This window comes from Otolemur garnettii, unplaced genomic scaffold, assembly GCF_000181295.1.
Source record: "Otolemur garnettii isolate 467f Iridium unplaced genomic scaffold, OtoGar3 scaffold00073, whole genome shotgun sequence".
In the NCBI taxonomy this organism is placed as follows: Eukaryota; Metazoa; Chordata; class Mammalia; order Primates; family Galagidae; genus Otolemur; species Otolemur garnettii.
Window position 1 is genome coordinate 4,320,092 of NW_003852468.1, and position 27,231 is coordinate 4,347,322.

At 45.4% G+C, this 27,231-nt stretch overlaps 2 protein-coding genes across 3 annotated transcripts in view; one reads left to right on the top strand and one right to left on the bottom strand.

Moving 5' to 3' along the window:
- The window catches only part of TRIM45 (tripartite motif containing 45), a 10,483-nt gene extending 6,416 nt beyond the window's left edge, over nt 1-4,067 (top strand). For both annotated transcript variants that reach the window (XM_003793820.3, XM_003793821.3), the window contains exons 5-6: nt 2,036-2,162; nt 3,814-4,067. In XM_003793820.3, coding sequence (XP_003793868.1) covers nt 2,036-2,162; nt 3,814-3,962 — 276 coding nt within the window. In that variant the 3' untranslated portion in view covers nt 3,963-4,067. The remainder of the gene's footprint in view (nt 1-2,035; nt 2,163-3,813) is intronic.
- Nucleotides 4,068-12,054: 7,987 nt separating this feature from the next.
- The window catches only part of TTF2 (transcription termination factor 2), a 42,058-nt gene continuing 26,881 nt past the window's right edge, over nt 12,055-27,231 (bottom strand). Inside the window, exons 12-23 of the mRNA XM_003793822.3 lie at nt 27,121-27,226; nt 24,872-25,053; nt 23,996-24,149; nt 23,683-23,774; nt 22,945-23,027; nt 22,451-22,581; nt 21,480-21,650; nt 18,899-18,957; nt 17,660-17,810; nt 16,844-16,926; nt 14,943-15,017; nt 12,055-12,859 (exon numbers count right to left, since the gene is read on the bottom strand). Coding sequence (XP_003793870.1) covers nt 12,715-12,859; nt 14,943-15,017; nt 16,844-16,926; nt 17,660-17,810; nt 18,899-18,957; nt 21,480-21,650; nt 22,451-22,581; nt 22,945-23,027; nt 23,683-23,774; nt 23,996-24,149; nt 24,872-25,053; nt 27,121-27,226 — 1,432 coding nt within the window. The 3' untranslated portion in view covers nt 12,055-12,714. The remainder of the gene's footprint in view (nt 12,860-14,942; nt 15,018-16,843; nt 16,927-17,659; nt 17,811-18,898; nt 18,958-21,479; nt 21,651-22,450; nt 22,582-22,944; nt 23,028-23,682; nt 23,775-23,995; nt 24,150-24,871; nt 25,054-27,120; nt 27,227-27,231) is intronic.

Genomic DNA, 27,231 nt, shown 5'->3' on the forward strand with positions numbered 1-27,231 from the left:
ACTGTGCTTTGGTCTATCTGGTGACAAGTTCCATTTATAAACCCCCCAAGAATCGCTGTGTTAGAACAAAATCCACCCTTAACACCAGGGAAATTCTGAGGGATTAGGAGCTCTGTGCCAGGAACTGAAGTTAATAAAGACCAAAATAGATTTTTTTTTTTTTTTTTGAGACAAGAGTCTCAATCTGTTGCCCTGGGTACAGTGCCATGGCAGTCTCAGCTCAAACTCCTGGGCTAAAGTGATCGTCTCTTGGCTCAGCCTCCCAAGTAGCTGGGACTACAGGTGGCCGCCACAACACCTGGCTAATTTTGTTTGTTTGTTTGTTTGTTTGTTTGTTTTAGAGACAGGGTCTCACCTTTGCTCAGGCTGGTCTTGAAATCCTGAGCTCAAGCAGTCCACCCACCTTGGCCGTCTCGAGGCTAGGATCACAGGAATGAGTGACTGCGCTCAGCCGAGATTATGAATTTTTTTTTTTTTGAGGCAGAGTCTTACTATGTTGCCCTCAGTAGAATGCTGTGGTGTCACAGCTCACAGCAACCTCAAACTCTTGGGCTTAAGCGATTCTCTTGCTTCAGCCTCCCAAGTAGCTGGGAATACAGGCACCCACCACAATGCCTGGCTATTTTGTTGTTGCAGCCGTCATTGTTGTTTGTCAGGCCCAGGCTGAGTTCGAACTCACCAGCTCCAGTGTATGTGGCTGTCTCCCTAGCTGCTAAGCTACAGGTGCCGAGCCTGAGATTATGAATTTTTAAAAATTGGGTAATACAGATCAGGCAGAATCTCCGCTGACATTGAAGTAGTCAGAAATCAACACTGATGGGCACAATGCAATACCACACAGCATCGTGATATGTTAGGCTTGTGGTCTGTGCACTGGGAAACTCTTACTCAATAGCCATTTATTGCTACTTACAGTATGTCAAGAACAGATCAGTGTTTTTACATTCATTATTTCAGTTTTATCCAAAACCACAGGAAATCACTGTCCAGTTAGACTGAGAGACCAAACTTGCCATAACACACAGTAACTCTATAGCTTAATTGGAAGTTGAACCCGTTTCTTGGAACTTCAAGTTGTTTTTGAAGTAGATCGTAAACTGAAAGGAGAGGAAACTTACCATCTGAAAGGCCCTAAGGTGCCTGGCTCTCTACTGTGTAGTTTCTCAAAGTATATGGTTCTCAGACAGGGATAGGCACATCGCAACACTTTTATTAAATCCTTTTTAACATAGAGTAGAAAATAAAAAGTGACTAACAGTTATCCTGGAAGGAAAGGGAGCAAATGGGAGAGTTAATAATTTGAGAATTATGAGCCATATACACCTTAACCTTTCTCCTTTCCATATATCTTCACAGACATATGGAATATATAGTTCTAGGATAACTATATGGGTAAACAGATATGTCTGTCCAGGGTAGAGGGCTGGAAGGAAAGAGGCTAGCTCAGTATGTTAGGAGAAGAGGCTCCTGGCCGAGAAATTAGAGGCCCAGAGGGTGTCCTAACCTTGAGTTCATAACATTCTACTAATAACCCCTGAGATTCCTTAAGAATTGACATTGAGAATCCTAGAGACCAAAGTCAGTCACGTGAAAGCAAAAATTGAGATGTGTCACATGACACATATTACTTCCCTTCATGCAAAGTCAGAGTAAGGCATATTCATTAAGGAACGCTCATGCTTATTGTGGCAGGGGCTTCTTGCTTCTTGCACCGTCTTGCCAGAGCAAGCCCAGTTAATACAGATGTCACTGAAAATGGAGCTGAGTCTGTAGGAGCCCACTCAGTGTCCAGAGAGCAGCCACAGGCCTGTACTGAATAATAGGTGCACAGACACCTCGATTCTTTTCCTGCATTTATATCAGCTCCCACCCTGCTCAGCAGGATTCTTGCCCTCTAATCTCTGTCTCTCTGCTGCTGTCCTTGTTCCTCTGAGGGCAGGCCTGTGCTTTAGACTCCTTTTAGCATGTAGCGCTGCTCAGCACACCCAGTTGATTCACAGGGTGCTGTTCTTTGCTCTTGGTCTGAACGCTGAAGGGCTCTCCATTCAATGTGACAGTCAAGAAGAAGCACCGCTCCCACCCAGGTGTGTTTCACTGCTGCACCTTCTGCTCCAGCGGAGGCCAGAAGTCCGCGCGCTGTGCCTGTGGGGGCACCATGCCAGGTATGGAAAGTCAGTGCCCTCTGGGTCTGTCTGCCCACAGTGGGCACCAGGCGACGGCCCTCCATGGCCACTCTACCACCACATGTATGGACTTAGGCTCTGTTTCTAGGAAGGACAATCCGTGCAGGGATGCCACTGTTCTAAAAGTGCCATTTAAAGCTTCCTGTCCTGAATGGAGATGGCAGCCTTACAAGTTTCTTCTGCTTTTAGGTTGATAAGGTTCATCGATCCAATGAGCCCTGTGCTTTATTTAGTTATTTATTTTTGAGACAGAGTCTTACTCTGTGTCCTGAGTAGGGTAGAGTACTGTGGTGTCATAGCTCACAACAACCTCAAACTCCTGGGCTCAAGAGATCCTCTTACCTCAGCCTCCCCAGTAACTGGGACTATAGGTGCCTGCCACAACACTTGGCTAATTTTTCTATTTTTAGAGATGGGGCCTTGCTGTTGCTCAGGCTGGTCTCCAGCTCCTAAGCTCGAGCAATCCACCTTCCTCGGCATCCCAGAGTGTTAGGATAACAGGCATGAGCCACAGCACCCAGCCTCTGTGGGATTCTTAATTTCACAGCACCCTTTCCCAGCAGCCTGAGCAGCGAGAAAAATGTAGACCCATCTTATTCCTTTTAAAATTTTAAGTAGATTCCAAATGAGGTGCGTCTGGGGGAGTAGATGATTAGACCAGTCGTTTTGGTGTGGAGGGCAGCATCAGCTCAGGCAGAGGATCTAACTACTTTTTAAAAACTTACTCTAGTATATCCTCGCTTTAATGGTGGGCCATTAAACAGGCTTTTGTGCCCTTCTGTATAAACCCTTCAAGTCTACCTTTTTTTTAAATGTCCACCAATCTACTCTTCTATTTCAGTCATTTTATAGGTTAAACTGGGTTAATTTATTTATTTTGTGGTTTTTGGCCAGGGCTGGGTTTGAACCCGCCACCTCCGGCATATGGGGCCAGTGTCCTACTCCTTTGAGCCACAGGCACCGCCCTACACTGGGTTTATTTTACGGTTAAAGTCCAAAGTAGTTCATCTACTTCAAGTAGCACATTTTAACACTACACTGTTCATAGAACTTTGACTAACATGAGTTGATTTGCTGTGATGTCTTTTTTTTTTGAGACGGAGTCTGTTTTTCGCCCCTCGGTAGAATGCTGTGGCGTCACAGCTCACAGCAACCTCAAACTCTTAGGCTGAAGCGATTCTCTTGCCTCAGCCTCCCAAGTAGCTGGGACTATAGGCATCCACCACAGTGCCCAGCCATTTTTAGAGATTGGGTCTCGCTCTGGCTTAGGCTGGTCTTGAACCTGTAAGCTCAGGCAATCCATTCACCTTGGCCTCCAAGTGCTGAGATTTACAGGCATGAGCCACTGTGCCTGGCTTTTTTTTTTTTTTTTTTAGCAGAAGCAATACAACAACAGTTTATTAAGCTAGGAAAGCTTCCAGCACAATGGAAGGGGTCCCCCATGGCTGGCCACTGTGGTCAGTCTCGAGAGTCCTCCTGATTGCAGAGCCGTCAGGTACCTTGTTCTTCTCACCAGGTCTCTCAGCAATTCTCACCCCTGTGAGTAGGCACGTGGCCAGGGGGCTTTCTTTCCATGGTCACTGTGGGACTCTGTTCTAATGGTCATTTCCCCCTCTCTTTGTACATGCAGGTGGGTACCTAGGCTGTGGCCATGGACACAAAGGCCACCCAGGCCGTCCCCACTGGTCCTGCTGTGGGAAATTTAACGAGAAGTCTGAATGCACATGGGCAAATGGGCAAAGTGCACCCAGGAGTCTGCTTAGGACAGTGGCACTCTGATAGCTAACGCTGCAGCCAGCACCACCCCAGGTTACCAGAAGACCCCAGACCTTGATTAATTCTGAAGAAACGGATAAAATTAAAGACAAAGTGCCTTATCTTACATTGGAGTTTAAGTGCTTTTTGTGTGACTTTCTCAGTGTACTTGCAGATAGTTGAGCACAGAAGACTCCCGCTACATTTCCCTTTTTCTCTCTATTCCCGGCGTCCTCAAACTACGGCCCACGGGCCACATGCAGCCACCTAGGACATTTATCCGGCCCGCCAGTTGTTTTTGCCGCCACTGCCTGTCCTGCTTAGCAGCCAACTCATCCCAGGGCCCGCAGTCCGGCCCTCCAATGGTCTGAGGGACAGTGAACTGGCCCCCTGTTTAAAAAGTTTGAGGACCCCTGCTCTATACCACTGAGTACAGGGATGTAGGTGTCTGTGCCACTAGAACTTAGAAATCATAGGGGCTAAGTCTTTATTTTCTAGTACAACCATTTTTATTTTTCCCTGAGCTGTAATATCATTTAGATATTTCCCTCAAAAAATAAGAACGTCCTTCCATCTTATCCAGTTTTCATTAGCACACTTGTGGTGGGTTCACTGATGGCCATGCTTGTGACCATTCTAGAGCGACCACTGCTGTTACTGTGGGCATCCCCCTCCTCCCTCTCTATGCCATGTTCACCCACTACCCCCAAACCTGGCAATTCCTGTTTGGCCAAGGACCTACATACGGAAAGTCAGTAAGGGGAATGGTGTTGATTTAGACCCTCTCACATTTATTGCAGTTCTAGTCATGCCGGACACCTTTGCCTTCCTCACACCTCTCTGTTTTTTGGAGAGTAGTCTTTGCTTTTGTCTCGATAGCTGGAAACTTAGCTGGAGTCTGGCTCTTACATCATGCCTTCTTGGCTGCTAGAGAATTCTGGGGAGAATATGTGCACAGTGCCAGGACTTCAGCCCTGCCCAGGTCTGCACTGTACAATTTTATGTGTTCTTTTGAGACTCTAGATTTCTTAAATAGCAATAAACTCAGCATATATGAGATGCAATTATTGAAATCTGCATTGTACGATCCCTTAAGGCGTGAGTGACTCATCTGAGTAGTGAACTGGGTCAGGCAAGGAAATGAAGTGACTAGATGATGACTGTCAGGTCATCGGGGAATACATCCCTCCCTGGAGCCGACAGACATGGGCTGCACTATAGCCATAAATATTAAGATGTCACCCATACCATGGAGGAAATATTCCCTTCAGCCTCTTTCTGTGACCCAAATATGGTCTTCCCAGAAGACACTGCTGCCCAGTCACCCTCTCAAGTTACTAGCTATCTGCTCCTCCCTACTTTTTCTGTCACTGGGCCCAGAGATCAGATGGGATCCTTTGGGTTCCTCACTGCTGCTTTAAGATCAGTGGTTCTCCCTGGGCAGCACTTCTGGGAGTGTCTGGGAGACACTGCATTTGACACAGTTGGTCACTTACCCCCATGAAACGGTCTCTTTGTCTGGGGTATGTGGACCCTCTTCTGGCCACCCCATCTCTGGCTGCTCCTTCTCCGTCTCCTCTGCTAACTCTCCCCCTTCTTCTAGTTCTCTACCTGGGTCCGTTTTTGCATTTCTGTCTTTCCCCCACTTCCTCAATGATCCTGTCATGACTCTACTACCAACAGCCCCCAAATTTATCTCCAGATCCAACAGCTTAACCTCCCTCCTTGTGTGGACACTGGGCACCTCAGATTTCAGATATCCAAAGTAGTTTCCACATCTCACTTCCCATTTGCCCACCATCACCAATGCTCGTCCTGCAGTCGTGTCCCCCTCTTCAGGAGGAAAGTACCCGTCTGTTGTTACAGTTGGTGAAGCCAGTGGCCATGGAAACACCCTTGACTCTTCCCTCACAGGCCGCTTCCAGCCCATGGTCGGGCCCCGTCCGCCCCACCTTCATTTACAGACACACCTCCACGTGCTGTGCTCTGGTTTGTCACACCTCTCATGGATGCATTTTTTGCAAATTGAGCCGCATTTGTGGCAATCCTGTGTTAAGCAACTCTGTCTGTGCCATTTTTCCAACAGTACGGGCTCAATTCATATCTGTCAGCATTTCCTAGCATTGAAGTACTTTTAAACTAAAGCATATACACTTTTTTTTTTAAAGACATAATGCTATTGCCTACTTGATAGACTACAGTATGTGTAAACATAACTTTTATATGCACTGGGAAACCAAAAATACCATGTGAGTCACTTTGAGATACTTAATCCTGGTGGTCTGGAACTGAACCTGCATTACCTCAGAGCCATGCCTGTGTCTGTGGGCCACTGCTCTACCTCCGCTGCTCCATCTTGATCTAAGACATTCCTCACCTGAAGTTTGCAGCAGCCTTCTAACTAACTGCTCTCACTGTTTCCACCCGTGCTCCCTTATAGTATACCCTCCATCCAGTAGCCGGAGAGCCTTTTCTTCTTCTTCTTTTTTTTTTTTTTTGCAGTTTTTGGCCAGGGCTGGGTTAGAACCCACCACCTCCGGCATATGGGGCCAGTGCCCTACTCCTTTGAGCCACAAGTTCTTCTTTTTTTTTTTTGAGACAGAGTCTTGCTTTGTTGCCTAGGCTAGAGTGCAGTGGCCTCAGCCTAGCTCACAGCAACCTCAAACTCCTGGTTTAAGTGATCTTTCTGCCTTAGACTCCCAAGTAGATCAGACTACAGGTATCTGCCATAATGTCTCACTCTTGTTCAGACTGATCTCAAACTCCTGAGCTCAAGTGATCCTTCTCCTCAGCCTCTCAGAGTACAGAGATGACCCGGCTGCACTACCTCGCCCAGCTGAGAGGCTTTTCACATCTCTCAGCACTGTCCAGTGGCCTCTCACCTCCCTCCAAACCAAAGCATGTCTTTACATCAGCATGGAAGACCCCAAGGGATCCACACCCCTGATCTCTGATTTCCCACCTCCTGCTTGCCGCTCCACGCCAGCCAGACTGGCCTGCCTGCCACTCTTCGCGCCCTCCGAGCACTCTGTCTTGGGCCTTTGCAGTCCCTGTCCCACGTCTGAAGGCTCTTCTCACAGCCACTGTTGTGACGCGCCCCCTCCTCCTCTTCAGGTTTGTGCTCCAGTGTCAAATATCCTATCAGTGTGCTCCTAACTGCCCTGTAGAAAACAACAGCTCCCCAGCCCGGGCTCCCGGTCACTGACTCGGCCTCCTCACTGTCTCATGCTTAGTCACCTCTGTCACTGTCTCTCCTCACACTACTGAACCCTCTATGGGGCAGGGACTTGACATTTACCAGCTACTACGCTGTCCCCATGAAGGACAGTTCCCGGCACATAACAGAAGCTTAACATTATGTGGAATAAAGATCTAATTGGTACAATTTTTAGTTTGGCTCTCCATGGGATGTTTTTATAAAGGCAGACTTCCCTTCTCCCCAACCTCAATATTTGTTATTTAGCCAAATACCACTTGGGGAAAAAAAAATCTCAGCCTTCTCTCAAACCTGTTGAATAAATTCTATGCCCCTGAGGGACCAGCCTTGAATTTTCCAATGACCTCAGACATCTAGGGAATTGCTTGCCGTGAAGAAGCCTGTTGTATTGTATCATCTTTCCCCGTGTCTTTTAATGAATCAGGTTTCAGAACTGAGACTAAAGCTCACCATCCCTTTCCGTTGGAAAAGATTTCAGTAATTGGACAACTCGATGTGAACGGAGTTATACTGCAGTAGAAATTGTCCATGAGATAATCTACGTTCTGCTGATGCCTTAGCCTTTAAGCAATATTAATGATAGCAACTCTGCTGCAAATATTTAAAGTTTACCTGAGTGGTAGGGAGGGCCTAGTCTTTGGCCTACACTACAATGAAGTGTAAATCCAGTAAAGCCAGTTTAACAAGAGGCCGCCCCAGCCAAAAGACCTGGGAAAGTGAGAGGGCTGTACAGAGCCAGTGGCTCCACGGTGAGGAGTAAAGGAGCTGGAGTTAGGAATCGTGCCCAACGTAACCCAGTGCTTCAGAAATCATCTGAGTTGGGAGCATTGAATCATCAAGACGCAGCAGGGTGATGATGTAAGCCATGCCCTGGGGTTACAGGTGAGAACAAAGAGCGACACTGAGAGCCTCGGTCCTCCGGGAGGTTGTAACAGGATAAACATCTTGGATAATAAACATCCATGAACCCGTCAGGCCGCCGCTCTCCACTCACTGAGGCGCTATAGCTGCTCAGCTCCACCGCACCAGGCCCGCTCAGTTTTGAGGTGAAGCGAACGCTCCTCAGAAGCAGGTGCAGTGGAGCAGAGGCCCCTCACTGCAGCCTCATCAGCATCTCACACTGATTTCACTTCCTTCACTTCCTCAAGGGCTTCCCCCACTTGGTCAAATCCCTGTTGTCAGCCCTTCCAGCTGCACGGATGTTGCCATTGCCGTGCTCATCACGGCCACTTCACAGCCACACTTACGTGATGAGTCCTCCCCCCTAGATGCTAAGCCTCAGAACAGAACGGTTTTGTGGTTTTACTTATTTTCAGTACCCAGCAGTGCTGGTGTATATATATATATATGTGTTCATATATATATATATATATATATATGTGTTCATATATATATATATATATATATATACACACACACTCTATTTTTTATCGTTTTTTGAGATAGGGTCTCTGCTGTGTGGGCTGGAGTGCAGTGGTGTCATCACAGCTTGCTACAACTTCAAACCCCTGGGCTCAAGTGATCCTCCTGCCTCAGCCTCCTAAATTGCCAGTAGTAGTCATGTACCACCATGCCCGGCTATTTTTTTTCTTCTTTTTTTGTGATGGCTTCACTGTGCTGCTCAGGCTGGTCTCAAACTCCTGGCCTCAAGCAATCCTCCAGCCTCAGCCTCCCAAAGTTGTGATTACAGACATGAGCCACCGTGCCTGGCCTGTATTTCTGAATTAATGTTTATGAAATATTAAGCAATAGAAATACTCTCCTTATCTTTTCTTTCACACATAGTCTCTGCCTACACTCAGATTAAGCTATTGAATCTGGGTGAAAGGACTCAAGATGATAAAATCATTGCATGGCTGTGTGCCTGCTTCCCTGTTCCTCCCTAGGGCATAGGCTGTTTTACCCTTTTCATCTGATCCTCTAGAGCTACTTACTGACTAGTGTTTAATTCTTTTTTTGTTTGTTTTTGGCCGGGGCTGCATTTGAACCCACATTCTCTGCCATATGGAGCCAGCGCCCTACTCCTTTGAGCCACAGGCGTTGCCCTTCAGTTTTATTTATTAAACATCTTAGTCTAGGTTATATACCTAGGAGTTTTTAATGTCTATTATAATTTTCTTTGGGCCTGCAGGTATGCTTTTTAATTCTTCCTGCCCTTTCCTAGGGTGGCTAGATGCTATTGAACAGCAGTACAGTAACCCACTTTGTGAACCCCATTCTCTCAAGGTATACGGTAGACATCAGGATTTTAGACAAAGGAGAGGCCTCACTGAGCACTGGGTTCCCATCTCTATTGTTAGTGCAGGAGAGTCTGGCTTTACCAAGAGCCCTGCTAAAAGCCCCTTTCTTCAGTGAGAACGATCAGAGGAAACAGCTCAGTGTTTGTCAACAGCTGCGATAAATCATCACGCACAACTGCCAGAGAAAGGGGTTATGTCCCATAAAGATATAATGCTGTTCATAATGACTGTATGGCAACAGGGGTCCATGATCAGACTTTTAAAGGGCCCAGGATCCCCCCCAGCTGTGGCATGCATGCATGATGCTCTTGTTTGATCAATGCAATTAAAGAAAAGCCCACATATACACCTTCCACAAAGGCGATTATGTCACCTAAGAAATACTGTGTGAGCCTGGTGCTCGGGAATGTCATGTTTGAGTGACAGACGCTGGCCACCTGGCCCCTCAGCAGCAACCATGCTGAGGCTTTGTTATTCTCAGACGCCCAGACCAAGTCCCACAGCAATGACACGCGCAGGTGTGTGGCACTTCGTGGTTTATAAAGCGTTTATTACTTCATATCACCCATGCTGAGCCTGCCGCAACAAGCAGATGATGTAAAGAGAAAATCCGGCCACGTGCTGTCCCTGGCAGGACTCAGTGGAGTACCACGATAGGGCTGCTACACTGTGGGTGCTGCCCACTGCTAGATGCCCAGTTAGAGCCAGAATTTAATAAACTGACTCACATGAGCCTGAGATAGACACCAGATAGACTTACATTCATTCCTAATGAGACTTTCCATCCCAGGACGAGGATTTCAGGATGTGATTTGGTATATGCCATACGGTGGTTCCAATGATTCTGTATCTACATTACATCAACAGCAACTCACAGAAACACCTACCCAAGACATGATAGGTGGTTTTGCTAGATTATAATCAGAACAAGGAAAATGAGAGAAACTGTTTAAGACAGCAGGAAGCAGATTACATCTGTCAGTGGGCTCTGCACATCTGAAGACTGTAGATTATAAATAACACCTGCAACCTTCTCTAAACTAAAATCCAGAAAGCTAACCCTGAAAGTTGAAGAATTCTTCCTTAAACAGTGCTCGACTGGACACTGACAATGTGCATCTAACATCTGAATGACGTCACTGATTCCTATCTTCTGGCCAAATTACAGTGTACATGTTATTAGATTCCCAGTGGAGCATGAACCATATGCTAACCCACACATTTTATAGGGAAAGGACAAGGATGCCCAAGGAGTCTGCAACTTGCCTATACCAGATACTCAGCAAACGGCAGGGCACTGGATGCACAAACGCTGCAGCTACAGTAGGGTCTGCACATTCTCACTGCCCTGCAAGCCGCTTCTCAGGTGAGACTATCCTTACCTCGGCATGTTGATCTCACAGTGTAACTTCAAAAGGGTAATCTTCCTTTGCCTCCTGATTTTGTAGCTACAGAGTTCTAAAAACAATGCCCACCTTACAAATGAGGAAACCAAAGCGTAGAAAAGCTAATAGATTTTTTCAAGATTACACACCCAGCTAAGGTGAAACCAGAACGAGATATAAAGTCTAGGATCTAGGCCAGAATAACACCCACCAGGCCATTGTCTTCCCCTCTGTAGGCCTTTAGACCTTGTTAGAAGGAAACTTTGCTTAAGGTAGGAGGTTCCAGCACCTCCGTCCGGTGTAGCTGGGGAGCATTGGCACCATCATAGCTGTCTGCAGCCTCAAACTCCTGGGCTCAGGCATCCTCCCCCCTTAGCCATCTGAGTGGCTGGGTCTACAGTAGTGTGCCACACGCCTGGTTAATTTTTTTAATTTTTGTAGAGACATGGGTCTCGCCATGTTGCCCAGGCTGGAAATATTTCTATCTAGGAAAAACTGATTCTTGCTAGCAGAAATTAGCAGAGTATTTGGGGAGCAATCACTACAGAAAATAAGGAAATCTGAATAGTTTCCTGAAGTATAAAAGTCTCCAACTGTTTGTATTAATCATGGTACTAACTGTTGTAAAACAACCTCCAGATCTCAGTGACTTAAAAAAAAAATTACTTCTTGATCAGGTCATAGCCAATACGGGTGAGCTGGGAAGAGGGCGGAAGTGTACATGCAGAAAGAAGCCTTCAATGCACAGAGCCATTCAGGGACTGAGGCTTCACTCGTCTGATGAAAGGGTCTGTGCACACAAACTAGGCTAAGAGCCCTGGATCTTCTGGCTTCACCATTCCCTAAGGCCTGGTAGTCTTCCATCAGCTCCTCTGCATCCAGTAGGCTGGGGAGGGAAGAAACAGCCTGGACAGCTGCTTGCAACGTTTTAGAGGGCAGCCTAGAAAAGGCTCACATCACTTCTTTCTATCTTCCATTGACTAGAACTAAGTAATATGGACCCTGTGTAACTGCAGCAAAAACCAAGAAATAATTTCTTTCTGGAAGTCCAGGAGTGAAAGGAAATGGTGTTTGGTGAACATATATGTTGTTAACTGTGCTACACTGTCAAACGCATATTAGATCATGCCAGTAATAATACAAATATTAGATGATACAGTGGTACGAATACTAATGTACAAACACTAAATGAAACAATGACACTAAAGGCTACACTGTAAATTTGTAATATAAATACCATAAAAAACCCAAATATTAAACTACATGATGGAGATACTAAATGATACAATGAAACCAAACAACACATATACTAATGATATAGTCATAACCAATACTACATGTCACGGGCACACCGGTAGCAACAGGCGCAGATATTAAATGATGCACCCACACCACACCATACAACGTCAGGGACAGACACGGATACTAAGTATCTTCTGACGCACAAAGCATGTCCTTGACCTTAAGCTATGGAGGAAGACCTGCCTGGGCCGACAGCTGCAGGGATCTACTCTCTGCTCTGCCCCTGAGGGACGGTTATGGGAGCAGTCCCTTTGGCAAGAAGGGATGAGGAGATGGGATGGATGGAACTGGGTATAACACTGGTTCACCTATTAACCCAGGAGAAAATGGCAACGCAGAACCTTTGGAACTTTACTGACGCTTTGTCCAATTCTGCCTGAGTTGTTTTCCAAAATCATTTAACTGTAAAGCATTTTCTTTCATCTGAAATCCTTGGTTCCGACATCCCTCATTAAGCAAGCTAACAGGTGGTTAACATGACCCTGAACGGTCGGGGATGAGATGACGCCTCGTTCCAAGGACAGGGAAGGACTGATGGTGAAGTGACACAAGACAGAGCCCTGTGGTCGATCACTATTCTGAGACCTGAACACAGAGCAGCAGTGGGACCGCCCTGGGCCCTCACACACAGGTCAGATGCCAAACAGAACTTTGAGGTCGGCCAGCGTGAGCTTGGAGACGGACTCTCCAGACCCTGACAGAACCTGTTGGGCCAAACATTTCTTCTTCTCTTGGAGATGCAAGATCTTCTCTTCCACTGTCCCCTCGCAGACAAATCTGCAAAAAGACAAGAAAGCAAACCGTTAGAGACCCAAAGCAGCTTATCTAGTAGTGTAGTTAAGCTTCTATCATGCTGAGTCTGTAGCAAGAATTCCTTTACATTTTCTGTGGTTTGGTTAAGAACCTTATGTTTCAGGATCCAAACAGCCTCAACTGGATACATGTCCATTCACGATGATGTGGCTCAAATTGCCTTTTTAGTGTTTTTTGAAGCTAAGGTATTTGAGAAAGCCCAAAATAAGCAAAAGACATCCCTATCCAAGAAAAGTATAGAGATCCAGTTTTTAGCTGCCAAACATCATCTTGATAAGGTCAGAAGGCTGCAAAGGTTACCCAGTTTCTGCGAGGTATCTGCGTACCAGTTTAAGTACAGAGTGCCTAATTTCTTAGCTAATTCACACTGAAAACAGGTTTTTAAAACCAAGAAAACACCACTGTTATCACTTGTTCAACACATTATTGATAAGCCGTCAGTGTGGACCATGCACTATGGACTGCAGACCATGCCCAGCAGAGACAGAAATTTTGCAGAGGCCAGCGTGGTGTCTTATCCCTGTAATCTTAACACTCTGGACAGCCAAGACAGGAGGATTGATTGAGCTCAATAGTCTGAGACCAGCCTGAGCACGAGTGAGACCTCCTCTCTACTAAAAATAGAAAAACTAGCTGGGTGTTCTTGCTTGTACCCATAGTTCCAGCTACTTCGGAGACTGAGGCAAAAGGATCTCTTGAGTCCAAGATTTTGAGGTTGCTGTGAGCTGTGATGCCGCAGCACTCTACCTGGGGTGACCAAATTTTTTTTTTTAAGAAAGGGAAATACAGGGGTGGGACACAATTATAAGAGGGACTTTATGTAACAAATGCAATCAGTGCAACCTATGAGTTGTGTCCTCATAGGTTTGGCAGCTAAAAACTGGATCTCTATACTTTTCTTGGATAGGGATGTCTTTTGCTTATTTTGGGTTTTCTCAAATACCTTAGCTTCAAAAAACACTAAAAAGGCAATTTGAGCCACATTCATTGAGTCCTATGTGTCCTCAATGAATCCCCCAAAATAAAAAAATAATAATAATAACAAATGGAAAAAGAAGGGAAATAGAGAGCGAACAGAGAAGAAAGCTAAGACAGGGAAACTAACATAATCGTTGTATGTGGCCGAGTTTGGAAGTCATCTGTGCCCCTTGACAAGAGCAGTTTCAGGGGAGCCCCGGGGGGAAGGCAGCTTGCAAAGGCTGGAGTGAGTGGGAGGTAGCAAGTACAGACAGGTGGGATCGCTGAAGAAAGCAAGGGCCACGGCACCAGTGGATTACAGCAGTAAGGCAGGTTGTACTTTTTGTTTTTAAAGACGGGGGGGGGGGGGTCCCAAATAGAAGAACATGCTGCAAAATCCCTGGCTTGTGCCCTTCAAACTATCAACATCCGAAACACAAAGACTGAGGAGACAAAATCATGGCAGCAGCTGCTACCAGGATCTGGGGTTTTCTTTTGCTGTTTTAAAGGACATCGTTGGGACAAATGGTGAAACTGAGTAAGGTCCACAGATCACAGTATTTTATTAATGATTAATGTTAATGTCCTAATTTTGATAGTTTTGTATTTGGGATTATGTAAGAGGGTGCCCTTAGTTTTGGGAAATGCACAGTAAGGTACTGAGAGGTAAAGGAGCACCGTTACCTACAACTTGCTCTCTAATGGTCCGACACACACGCACACACACACACACAGCCCAAGGCAACTTTTTGGGACTATTCTTACAACTTTTCTATATGTTAGAAATTATATCAAAGAAAAAATTCAAAGCAAGAAAAAAGAGGGGAGGGTCCTTTCACAGGCCACCTTGGCTGAGATGCGGCTGACGGTTATACCCAAGCTTGCTCCTCTTCTGCAGGGACCAACTCCAAGCTTCCCCCAAATTGCTTCTGTCTCTTTCCTGACTAGTGGGCCCGAGGGGAGGACTCAGAAGCATCCTTAGTACAGTGATCACCAAACACTTCACGTTCTAGTAAAACGCTATTTAAGAAAGACTTTCATGAAAGCAGAAGTTGGTAAGAGGTCCTGGGACCTGGGGACCTTTACTTACTTGTGTATAACAACATCTTTCTGCTGTCCTACTCGGTAAATTCGGTCACAAGCTTGATCTTCAAGTGATGGATTCCTGTTAGAGACAGGTAAAGGTCAAAGGTCCTGACACTAGAATATGTGACAGAGAACCATGGCGCCTAGAAAGCCTAAAAGGTTTACAGACAAAGTCTGTTGGCCTGGGTCCTGGGCCACATTGGCTTAAGACAGGTTAGTGCCAGATATCTTCTTGGCTTCTAATGAGAAATTGGGCTCAGACTGCTAATTATAACTCTCAGCACCATCATCAGTTTATGACTGCAAGTGACCGTAAATAGTGAAGGTGGAAACAACTCAAATCCAGTCTCCAGCTGGTGGGATGACCTTGGGCAAGCGGCCTAACCTCCAGCTGGCGGGATGACCTTGGGCAAGTGGCCTAACCTCCAGCTGGCGGGATGACCTTGGGCAAGTGGCCTAACCTCCACTTGGTGGGATGACCTTGGGCAAGTGGCCTAACCTCCAGCTGGTGGGATGACCTTGGGCAAGTGGCCTAACCTCCAGCTGGCGGGATGACCTTGGGCAAGTGGCCTAACCTCTGCCTCGAGGCTTCAGGTGCTGCTGGGAAATGTGAGGGCTGCTCACGGGAGCCATCAGCAACATTGGTCATCTTTGCTATTCTGTGGCCCAACTAAGGGACCTCATTTGTTTCCTTCTTTGTTATCAACTCCAAATTAGTTTTTCATTTTATCTTTTTTTTTTTTTTTGGAGACAGAGTCTCACTCAGTCATCCTGGATAGAGCACCCTGGAGTCAATGTAGCTCACAGCAACCTCAAACTCTTGGGCTCAAGCGACCCTTCTGCCTCAGCCTCCTGAGTTGCTGGGATTATAAGCACCCGCCACAACGCCCAGCTAGTTTTTTCTATTGTTAGTGGAGATGGGGTCTCACTTTGCTCAGGCTGGTCTGGAATGCCTGAGTGCAGGCGATTCACCCACCTCAGCCTCCCAGAACTTTCTCATTTGACCTCTTTAAAACCTTGAATAACATTTCTCCATCTCAGGAAAAAACCATAATTCCCAGTATGCTTTCCTCATGGATGTGTGTAGAGGAGTCCCAAGGAAGACCTAGACACGTCTCCTGGGAGACAGTAACAGGTGATGTACAGGCACCACCAAGGCTGCCTGAAGGGTGAGACCAGTGACTTCCAACCAATGTGCCGTGAAAATCTTTAAAGATCACTAATTAAATTATTTTCAAAAGAAGTTCAAAGCACAGTAAGTATATTCTTTTTTCCACTCCTTCTTTTGATAAAGAAGGAGTGGGCGCCTGTAGTCCCAGCTACTTGGCAGGCTGAGGCAGAGAATTGCTTAAGCCCAAGTATTGGAGTACCTGTGAGCTGTGATGCTACCACACTTTACTAAGGGCGATACAGTGAGACTCTGTTCCCCCCCCCCAAAAAAAAAGAAAAGGAAAAAGAGTATTTCTAACATAACTGGAACTCTCATTTGCCTTTTTCTTTGAAGGAATGTTTTTCCCTCTTCTCCAAGGTTGAGATCTCCTTGGATCTTAACAAGTATGTCTAGAATACGATATTCTGGAGAAGAGGTAAAACTGAGCAGTGTTAGCTCTTTGCCATGAAGGAAAAAGTGTGCTCCTTGTTTCCATGGAAACAGATGCTAGATTACCAATCAGGGGAATGAACTATTTTAAGTAATCATTTGAAGCCTTGCTTGCTCAGGAATCTGGGGGCCTCAGCGGCCCTGCACCCTGTTGAGCTCTGCATCTACAGACATACACACACAGAGGCATCTCCACAATATGAAGACAGCACATCTGGGGTAAGAAATCAGTCCCGACTGCCCCTCTGGCCCACTGGCCTCCCTGCTGTGCTGAGAACAACTCAAGAAAAATCTAGAATCATTACCAGTGCATGTCCAGAAGGAAAAGATGGTTCCCTCCAGTCAGGTTTAGACCAACACCTCCAGCCAAGAGAGAGATTAGCATAACCTTCAAAAGAAACACACAGTTAACTTTATACGGACTTGGTCCAGTAACGCACCTCTCCTGGGTCTCAGGATGAAGCACAAGATTCATACAGATAAGCAATGCCTTCCTGTCAAATTTCCTTCTGTGGTTACAAATGCACTTTTCTGAAACATTAAATGTCATCTCCCATGTCTGATCTTTGAGAAAATTCTCACATCCCATTTTTTTTGCATAAGTCAACCTCAAAAAAATTAATTGAGTGCCAGACAAAATACAGAAATACTGTAATTTAGATTGCTGGGAGTGGTCAGCTCAGTAAACTGTCCATGAACTAGACTACATCTATGCCTTCAGTCCCGGCCCCTCCACTGCTATGATCATTCTTCTGCCTATCATTCAATACTGCTTTCCAAATCCGTACTCTCTATAATTAGATGCCTTTGTTCTTCCATTTCCTTCCACGTTTCCTTGTATCAAAATCCCATCTATCTTTTAAGGCTTGCCTCCTCCACAAAGATTCTCCTGATCCTAACCAGCTCTGCTCTTAATCTCCTTTTAGTCATCATATTTTATTCTCTTTAGAGCATTTGTGCACTTTGATAAGTAGCCCAATATATGTCTAACAAATTATAAACACTTGGAAGGATCAAGGGTGTGAATATCTTTTAAGTTAAGTTGCTATATTATAATTCCTTCTATGTAACTCAGAATAGTTTGCTATTAATTACATGGCTGTGACGTGACCAGCTCACACCTGAGGGCTCGTGGAATGGTTAAATGCCTCTACCAAGTCCATTCTCTGTTTGGGGTTGACGGAGCCATCGATGGTGGCATAGGTCAGTCCCTGCCTCCTCAGGTGCAACGCTGCAACTTTCAGCATGCTGGTCCACTGAGAGACAATGACGCTGGAAAGAAGGAAAAAAAATCCTAAAACACTATAGATTATACAAACTCATCTAAGATTAGTTATCAGCTATAGACTAGAAAAGGCCTTCTGGCTGGGCACAGTGGCTTGCTCTATAACTTTAGCACTCTGGGAGGTTGAGGAGAGAGGATTGCTTGAGGTCAGGAGCTCAAGACCAGCCTGAGCAAGAGTGAGACCTCATCCCTACTAAAGATTAAAAAAAAAAAATTTAGCCAGGCATAGTCCCAGTTACTTGGGAGGCTAAGGCAGGAAGATTACTTGAGCCCAGGAGTTTGAGGTTGCTGTAAGCTGTGATGCCATGGCACCTTACCCAGCGTGACAGAGTAAGACTGTTTCAAAAAAAGAAAAAGGAAAAGGCCTTCTGCTACCTAAGAGGCACACATTTAGGTCATGTTATAAGGTTACAATAGTTCCAATTATTTCTATATCCATTCTATAACTTATTTAGGACTAGATAAAGTCAGAAAAAAGTGGCTGGCAGACCAAACACAAGGACCTCAGCCTTTCCTGTGCTCTGGGTAAGCACAGTGGGCGCCCAGGGCTCACCCAGAGACCTGTGGTCCTGCAGGGAAGGGCACCACCACCCTCCTGGTGCCAGCCAGGCAACAAGCGGCTAGGCCACCCTGGCCCACAAGCTACACTTCAGAGTTTTTATTTTTAGGTTGCAGTATTTCACGCAGATGTATACCACATATGTAAAGTATAACAAATGACAAAATGACCTCCTTGTATCCAAGCACCCCGTCTAGCAATAACAGTACACCCACTGCTGGAGTGCCAGAAAGTGTCTGACTTTCCTGCCAGTCCTTCACTTTCCTTTCTCTGCTTCTCTACTTTAAAAAACCTGTTTGGATGCTCAGCCTACCTGGATCCTCTAGGGATATCCTCCTTGATCTGTACCACAAATATTTCAACTGGAAATCACAGGGAACTTGTGCTATAACCTCAGTACTTTCTGCTGAGCATGACTCAAGGTCCTTGGTACAAAAAGCTAAGACTCACAACTATCAGCAATATCACATTTTCTTGTTTAGTGCTGACCAATACTTGGATAATGAAATAACACACCTCTTTTGGGATCCTAAATTTCTTTGGATTGCCTTCAATTCTGCCAACAGAGATGTTATCTGGGAAAAGGATACATGAACATTGTAGGATTAAGCAATTCATCTCTCCCTCTTCCCTGACCTGAAATACCAAGGCAGCCTCACGGATGCCTTCTACACATGGGCTCAGACCTCTATTCCACTCTCCTCTGCAGCCAGAAGGCAATTTCTTAGATACACGTTTGTCATCCACCACCGCCCCCGGCCCCGCCACCCTGCTGAAGCTGATAAAAGGCAAACTCCTCCAAATGACCTGCTGGATCCTTGCTGTTCTGGCCTCTACTTATCTATTATTATTATTTTTTTAAGGCACGATCTTGCTCTGCTGGATCCTTGCTGTTCTGGCCTCTACTTATCTATTATTATTATTTTTTTAAGGCACGGTCTTGCTCTGTTGCCCAGTCTAGAGTACAGTGGCATCATCACAGCTCACAGAACCCTCAAACTCCTAAGCTCAAGTAGTCCTCCTGCCTCGGCCTCCCTTAGCTGGGATGACAGCTGTGCACCACCACACCTAGCTAATTTGTCTGTTCTGTTCCCTTTGCCTAGAGTGCCCTTACATGTCAGTTTAATGTCATATCTTCTCGGAGGGAGGTCTTCGCCAGCCCTCAAATATGATGTAGATGCCCACTGCCTAGCTACTCCTATGGAACCTGGTGTTTTTATTCTCGTGGTCCTTACTACATGATGCATTAATTCTTCATAAAGGATTGGAGATTCGCTGAGGATGCAAAGGCAGCATTAGTCTGGTTCATTTCTATACTCACAGCCCCCACTATACTCTGGGACAGAGAAGGTACAATCCCAACATTTGCAGAAGGAGAAAGCAAGACCACAGCACAGAGGCTTTATGGCCTCCAGATGTTGGTGAGAGCACAGAGGCTTTATGGCCTCCAGATGTCGGTGAGAGCACAGAGGCTTTATGGCCTGCCCCAGATGTCGGTGAGGAAGAGGACATTTCCCAACTGTGGCACTCAAAGCTTCCAAACAAGCTCTCTGAGTCTTTACCAAAAACCTTTAGGGTGCCTGAGTCCACACAGGAGCAGTCAGTGTGAACACGTGGGCCATGGCTTTGGGGTGCATTTCACTGGGCTGGTTCTTCCTAACTGCTATTGAGAAGGACCATCTGAAAGTCCCCACGGGCCCTAGAGGTCACCCCCCAGTAGAGGAGGGAGATAGCTGGACTACGAGTCAACCGAGAGATGAACACAGAGCAGTGCTCGTTGTCACCGTCCTGGAACTCAGGTTCCTTACCCGTGAAAAAGAAGGGCTAGAGACAGAGAATTTTGAGGGACCCCGAACCCCGCCATGTGCGGCTGCTTTCCAATCTCAACAGACATTCTGACACTGGGGCAGAAGTAAGCACAGGACTGTACCCTCTTCATCAGCAGAAAAAAGCAGGTCCATTTGCACTTTGCCAACAATAGAACAGAGACACTGAAGCGTCTGGTGTCTGAGCAACTTGACACTATGTAAGGCGCTGTGATTCCCACATGAAAAAGCCAGCAGTGGATGATTAGAGAAAACCTGTAGGAGGACTAAGTGCACGGTCTGTACACTGAGGTCGAATAGGGTGAGAAGATCCCTCTCTGCAGGAAACAACCTTAAGTAGTTGGAACCTGTACTAATGGGTATACGTGAAGAAGCCCGGGGAATAAATATCACCCGAGCAGTAGACAGGAACACAAATTACTAGGGATACGGTAAGTTTCAACCCAAAGGCTGTGAAGGTGCTCGAATTTGAATGTCAGCCCATAGGGTGCTCTAATGTTTCTCTCAGCCATCAGTGGTGAAGACTTGGGTAAATGTTTTAAATATTTAATTAAAAGGTATTATGTCTTTTCTCAAATCATGCCATTCCCCTGGCAGGAACTACCTTCCTAGTTACATTTTTTTTGAAGAAGCCTTTACAGAGAAAGGGGGATCCCAGGCATGGCAGCTTATGGTGGTAACAGAGAGAGAAAAAACCCCACATTCGGGGCACGCGAGATGACAGAGCACATTGCAAGCCAGAGAAGGGCAGGGCTCAAGTTACAGCACAGCTTGGGCTTCCCCTAGGTAAACTCTTCAGCTTTAGAAAACGCTGATGAAAACAGAACAGGATGACTAACAAAGACAGGAGGCTGTGCAGGAAACAGGCAAGCCGTTCAGCAAGTCACAGCAAGTGGGGCTCACGCACGTGCCGCAGGCTCTCGAGTGAGGCCTCTGCTATTTCCAAGCTTCCCCTAAACAAACTGCTCACTCATTTAGGCCCCATCCCTAGCACTAACCTGACAGGCTCCTTCACCAAGAATCCAAGACAGAAAACCTGCCTTGACCAGGGGCTGTCTCAAGTCACTTTCTGAAAGCCCACTACATAATAAGGCTTTAGTGACATAGGTGGGACGAGGCTTTGAGACCAGAGGGAGGATCTGCTGGGTGACAATCGGATGGCGCTAGCTCTGTCAAAGTGGCTAGACCCACTGGGGCAAGTGAGGTGCACTCACATAGGGAAATGCATGAGGATCACAGTCTCTCCGTTAGAACAGAGGTGACAAAAGTACCTTGGTGCTCTCCTTTGTGTCTTCAAAAAGCTCCACCTTGAAGCGTGTGCCATTAAGGAAGACGGTGGAAGAAGGCTCGGAGTCATGGAGTTCCGACAAGGTCAAGGCACTGAGCTGCTCCTCCAGGGACAGCACAAGGCCCTCTCCCCGCAGTTCTGCTGGATCCAGGGCCTGAGTAGGATAAGAAAGGGGCCAGGAGCAGCTGGGACTCCAAGCAGCACGCCATATCACTTGCTGATGAGGTTCTGATTGTTTAACACTTCACAGAGCAAAATGCCTTGTAATTTATCATCAGTAACTCCTCAGAGAAGCCATCAAAGTGTGATCTTGCAAGTTTTTCACCAGACTGAACATAAACCAAATGATGGAAGCTTTTTTAAAGACCCACCAGACAGATTATATAATCATTCTGTTTTTCCCAGTGAGAATACAGCTAATTAAGCTATTGATAGTCAACATACATTATTCCAGCTCCTGAAAAGAACAGCACACTCCTCTTAATTCTGGATCTGCCTCTACCCAGTGCAAAGGCAGCTGTTCCATTTGTTTAACTACCTGAGTTTTCCTAACTAGATTGAACAGCCTTGATAATTCTAAAGGCAGAAAAGAAAACACCGATAAATAAATTAGCTTTATGACATTCTGAAATGCCAAAGCATTCATAAATGGTTTCTTAATTTTAACAAAATGTCATTTTTGACTCTAAATCAACGTTTATCTAAAATGAAACAGACAACAGAAATACACTGTTCTCAATGTTATGGGAATCACAATGATTAATATAAAATAAAGTAAAACAAACAAAACAAACAAGCCCCCTTTTCTCTGCCTCACCAAAAAATAAAACCAAAAAAAACTCAAAACACTACTTCCTTTGATCTAGCAGACTAGATCCCAGTTGCAAGAAACAGAAATGGACTTCTGTGGTGGCCCCCGGGCATTGGGTGACACCATGCTACCGGCTTGCTTACCGACTTCAGTAAGGAAAGATGACAGCAACACTGGCGGAGTCTTAGCAGCTGGGACAGGATGTGGGCGGTGCTGGACCTCTGCACGTCTGCGGCTGCAGGTCCAGGGCCCGTGCCCTCAAACTCCTGTGCCACTTCCAGGAGGGAAGACAAACCACGGGAAATAGCATGGGATTTAAAACCAAGAAATGCAAAGACTCGGGAACTAAATACAGCTACTTTAAACTTGTTTGATCTGAGCTTCAATTTTATCATTACAACTCATTTTTATACCAATTAAGCCAAAGCTATCTGCATCTTGATAAAGCAGATTTGAAAAAGAAGCTTAGATCAGCAGGTCTGATACTTGCAGGTTAATATATTTCCCCCTGGTTTCAGGTTTTTAGCTCACAGAAAGTCTCTGATTCCAAGGATTCATAACCTCCTGTTTCTGTGTTGTCCTGAACCTGAATCCATTTCTGTTAGTCGTATGTGTGTCTGAGCATCCCATGGCTTACCTCTACTGAATGGATTATCAGGGCTCCTTCCAGATTGGCTGCCATTACTTTCATGTCTTTTTAGATAGGATTGCAGAGCTGACCTGCCTCAGTTGAAAAAAGAAAATGCATGTATAATGGTCACTAGGAACAAAAGGTTTACAACGGTCACTGCTTAACTGTGCCTGCACTGGGATCTTAGCAAATTACAGGTGTGAACTTGTTTCATGCTGCCAAGCTCATAGCAAGGGCTGGCCAAAGGCAATGCAAAAGAAATAATTATTTTACTTCTAAAATCATTTTTTGAAATAAGCTAATCAACATAAAGTCTAAAAAGAGAAAAAATATATTTATAATGAAAATGAGAGGTAACGGACAAGACAGAATAAATCTGGAATTCAGGGAAGGATAAGAGTTCAAGAGAAAGCGCAAAGAACAGACAACATGAAAGATTACAAAGCAGTTTCTTTTTAAAAAAAAAAATTCCAGATGTTGGATGACAGGTCAAAGGTCAAAGAGATGTAATTTTCTATACAGCCCCACGAGAACCACAGATTCGGTATTCAGTGACCACACTCCTGACTACTTCCACATAAGGAAGAAGGGTGGAGAAAGGGAGATTTAAAAAAGGAATTTAGAAATCCAGCTTATCAGTAAGACCATAGATACAGTTTCTGGAAATCTGAGCCTCAGCTCACTCACTCCTACAGAAAGGGGGGGCTGAACAATACACGCAAGGTGCCTCTTCACCGCACACACCTTGACCTTGCAAAAAAGACATTGTAAACAGTCTCTTCATCTTCAGAAAGCTTTAAATGGTGTAACTGAAATTTACGTTGGGGCAGCATCACCTGGAAGAATAAAAGAAAAAAAGAAGCTGAAATGAAGCCGTGTATGTATGAAGTAACTGGATATCACAGACTGAGGGAAGGCAGCTTCTGCCCTTTCCGAAAAACAGGACTGCGCCCTGGGGCTCCTCCTGAAGCAGGGCAGGTGGCTATTCAACCCAAGACAAGGACAAGGTCATCCTCCTTCCCTGGCCTCCCCCAGAGACAGGTATAAACGTGATTACCAAAGGTTTGCCAGTAGAGTCCAGCTGGTCTTTTGTTCTCCTCAGCAAAAGGCTCTTGGTCAAAATACTTAACCGTTCTCCACCTTTCTTTGAACCATTGTCAACCTGGCTCCTCCACAGATCGAACTCATCAAATGGAGAACAACGAAGAAATCTTTTATGTTGAGGAGGAAGAGCCGGGGGAGAGAAGGAGAAGGATGACAGGATGGAGTAAAGGTTCAAAGTAAGAGATAAGATGAAAAACAAATCAGATTTGCTGTTACATCTGTCATCCAATCATTGTTAAAAGTAAAATTTCATAACAAAGCTCTGTAGAAAGATCAAAAGGATCCAAGTCAATAACGAAAACCACATTATAAAAAGGTGATTTTTTTTCCCCATGAACAATCCATTGTCACAACAGGACATTACAACCAATAGCTGGAAATTATTCCCAAAGCTTCAAAGGCTAGCAAAGAAATACCACATCCTCTCAGGGCTGACTTGAATAAAAGGACGACATGTTTTAAAATCAGCATTCTTTTCTGTTTGATTCAAATAAGTTGTAGTCCTGACCTTAGGCCATATGTTTTAAAGCAGAAGTAGCTCAAAACATTCACTGGACTGAAGAAAGATGACTTTTGCTTCCTTTAATTCAATCTGTCCTGTACTTTTGCATATACAGAAGCAAAATGTAATCAAAATCCTATATCAGCCAGTCAATCAACAGATATTTTCTCATAAATATTTATTCTTCTGTCCTTTACAGGGTGGCAGGCTTGCCATCTGCCACATGAGATAATCTGGCACACCCTGATGCTTTATCTCGAGACATGAAATAATGATGAAGGTTACAGACAGGGCTCACATCTACATAATTCCAAAGGGGTTACTCACTTCAGCAGCGAGTACATATCCAACAGGTTGTTTTGAATGGGGGTTCCGGTGACAGCCCAACGGGCCTGGGCTCGTAGCTTGCACACTGCCAGGGACGTCTGCACTCGGGGGTTCTTAACGCTGTGAGCTTCATCCAGTATGATTCGAGCCCAGACTATTCGAAGCAAAGGTGTTGTGACACCCTGAAACACAGGTGAAATCCAACAGCAGCTTGGGAAATGGACATGTCCTCAAGGAGGTAACAGAAAATAGCCAGGTATTAAGGATCCACTTTTACAAAAAAATTGCTTAGAGCAGGAATAATAACATAAGAGTTAAGAAACTAAAAAGTAGATCCATTCAGCTGGTTCAAATAAGCAAGTTACCTGCGGGTCTCAGGCCTTGAGCTTAAAATGCCTAAGAGTAAAGTATTTAGTCTTCCAACCTACATTTAAGCAATAGCTATAGGCCAGCACTATGGGTATTGAGCTTGCAAATTCACTCACTCACCAATGCCCTACAGGCAGGGCGTGGTGGCTCATGTCTGTAATCCTAGCATTCAGGGAGCAGAGGTGGATGGACTGCTTAGCTCAGGAGTCAAGACCAGCCTGAGCAAGACCGAGACCTATCTCTATTAAAATAAAAACAAAAACAAACAAACAAACAAACAAACTAGCCAGGAGTGGTGGTGGGTGTGTGTAGTCCCAGCTACTTGGGAGGCTGAGGCGAGAGGATCACTTGAGTCCAAATTTTGAGGTTTCTGTCAGCTATGATGCCACAGCACTCTACACAGGGTCACAAAGTAAGACTATATTTAAAAAATATATATTGACTACACTTTACTATATTTGCTAAAATTTACTAAAACCTACTGTTAGATGTAAGATACTAAGCCAGACATGAAAAATAGTTCCTACCCTCAAAAGCTCAAAATCTAGCAGGGGAGAAAAATAAGTACAAAGATAATTATGACCCACTGAATATATAATAAGTCCCCCTGGATGACTCAATGTGTGAAGTAGGAATCCACCTGGTCTTGTTCCCTGCTGGATCCCAGATCCTGAAATAGCACCTGACCTACAGCAGATACTCAATATCTGCTGAATAAACAGTGCTACAACATAAGTTCAGTACAAGGTGCTCACAGAAACAAACATCCAACCAAATGGGGGAAGGGAGGAAGGGGGTGGTCCAGAAAGCATCCCTGAGGCAGGTTAAAAAAACATTAACCTGGGGGCAGCACCTGGGGCTTGAAGGAGTAGGGCCCTGGCCCCATACACCAGAGTTGGTGGGTTCAAACCCAGCCCCGGCCAAAAACTGCAAAAAAAAAAAAAACCTGGGAAAAGGAGAGAAGCACTTCATTCAGAGGGAGAACAAAGGCACATGGCGGGGCGGTGGGATGGTAGGACAGAGCCCTTGGTATGCTGAGTGGGAGCTGCCCCTGGGAGGGGCGGTGTGGAGGAGGGGCCAGGGACACTTGGGTAGGGCAGATCATAAGGCATCTGACGTGTTATATAAAGGGATTTGGTGTTTTCCAAAAGCAATGGTGAACCACTGAGGAATCTGGAAAAGTTCATTATTTCTACGAAGTCAGAGTTGGTCATGCTGGAGATGTGGTCTAGAGATCTCTCCAAATAAAGCTATCTGTGAAGACCCTATTGTACTAAAAAGGAAGACGTATGCAAAAGATCAGTTCTTAGGATGCTACTGTGCTTTGGAGGAGGAAGGGTCCTGAAAACAATTATGTAAGAATCATATGACTGAGACTACCCTGGATCTACTAGCTACCCTCAGGTTTTCCTAGTGGTTCTCATCTAGCTTCTGGCCCATTTGCAGTCCTATCATTTGCAACCCTTTTTTTCTGAGCGGTAGAGGTAGGCAGGGAATGATGGCTTAACACTAAAATACCAGTGCTAGCCTACCAGTCTACGCAATAAATCATGAGCATATACCCCAAATTCTCTATAATAAATGCCACGACGGAAGCTCTCCCATATTCAGGTGATTATTATCACCACAATTACACTGTAGTTATCTTTAGTTGTGAAACACATCTGAATACTGTGCCAAATATCCACCTTTATCACTGAGGCAGTTGCCTAGGATAAGGGCAATGGGATGAGGGAAAGAACTAATCTTTTCCAAAGGTGGCAAATTTAGGGCATCGCTGACCTCACAGGAAGAAGCTTTTGCTATCTCTGGGGCTGTAAAAGACTCCTTTAATGATGTACAGGTCCACCCTCCCTGTCCCAGCCACCCCCAAGCCTCACCTTCACACTGAGGTTTGCACCTGGGAGCTCTCCTTCTTTGTTCTTTGTGGGAATCTCTTTGGCCACAAGGCTATAGGTAGTGACCACAATGTCGTACGTAGAGAGGCTGCA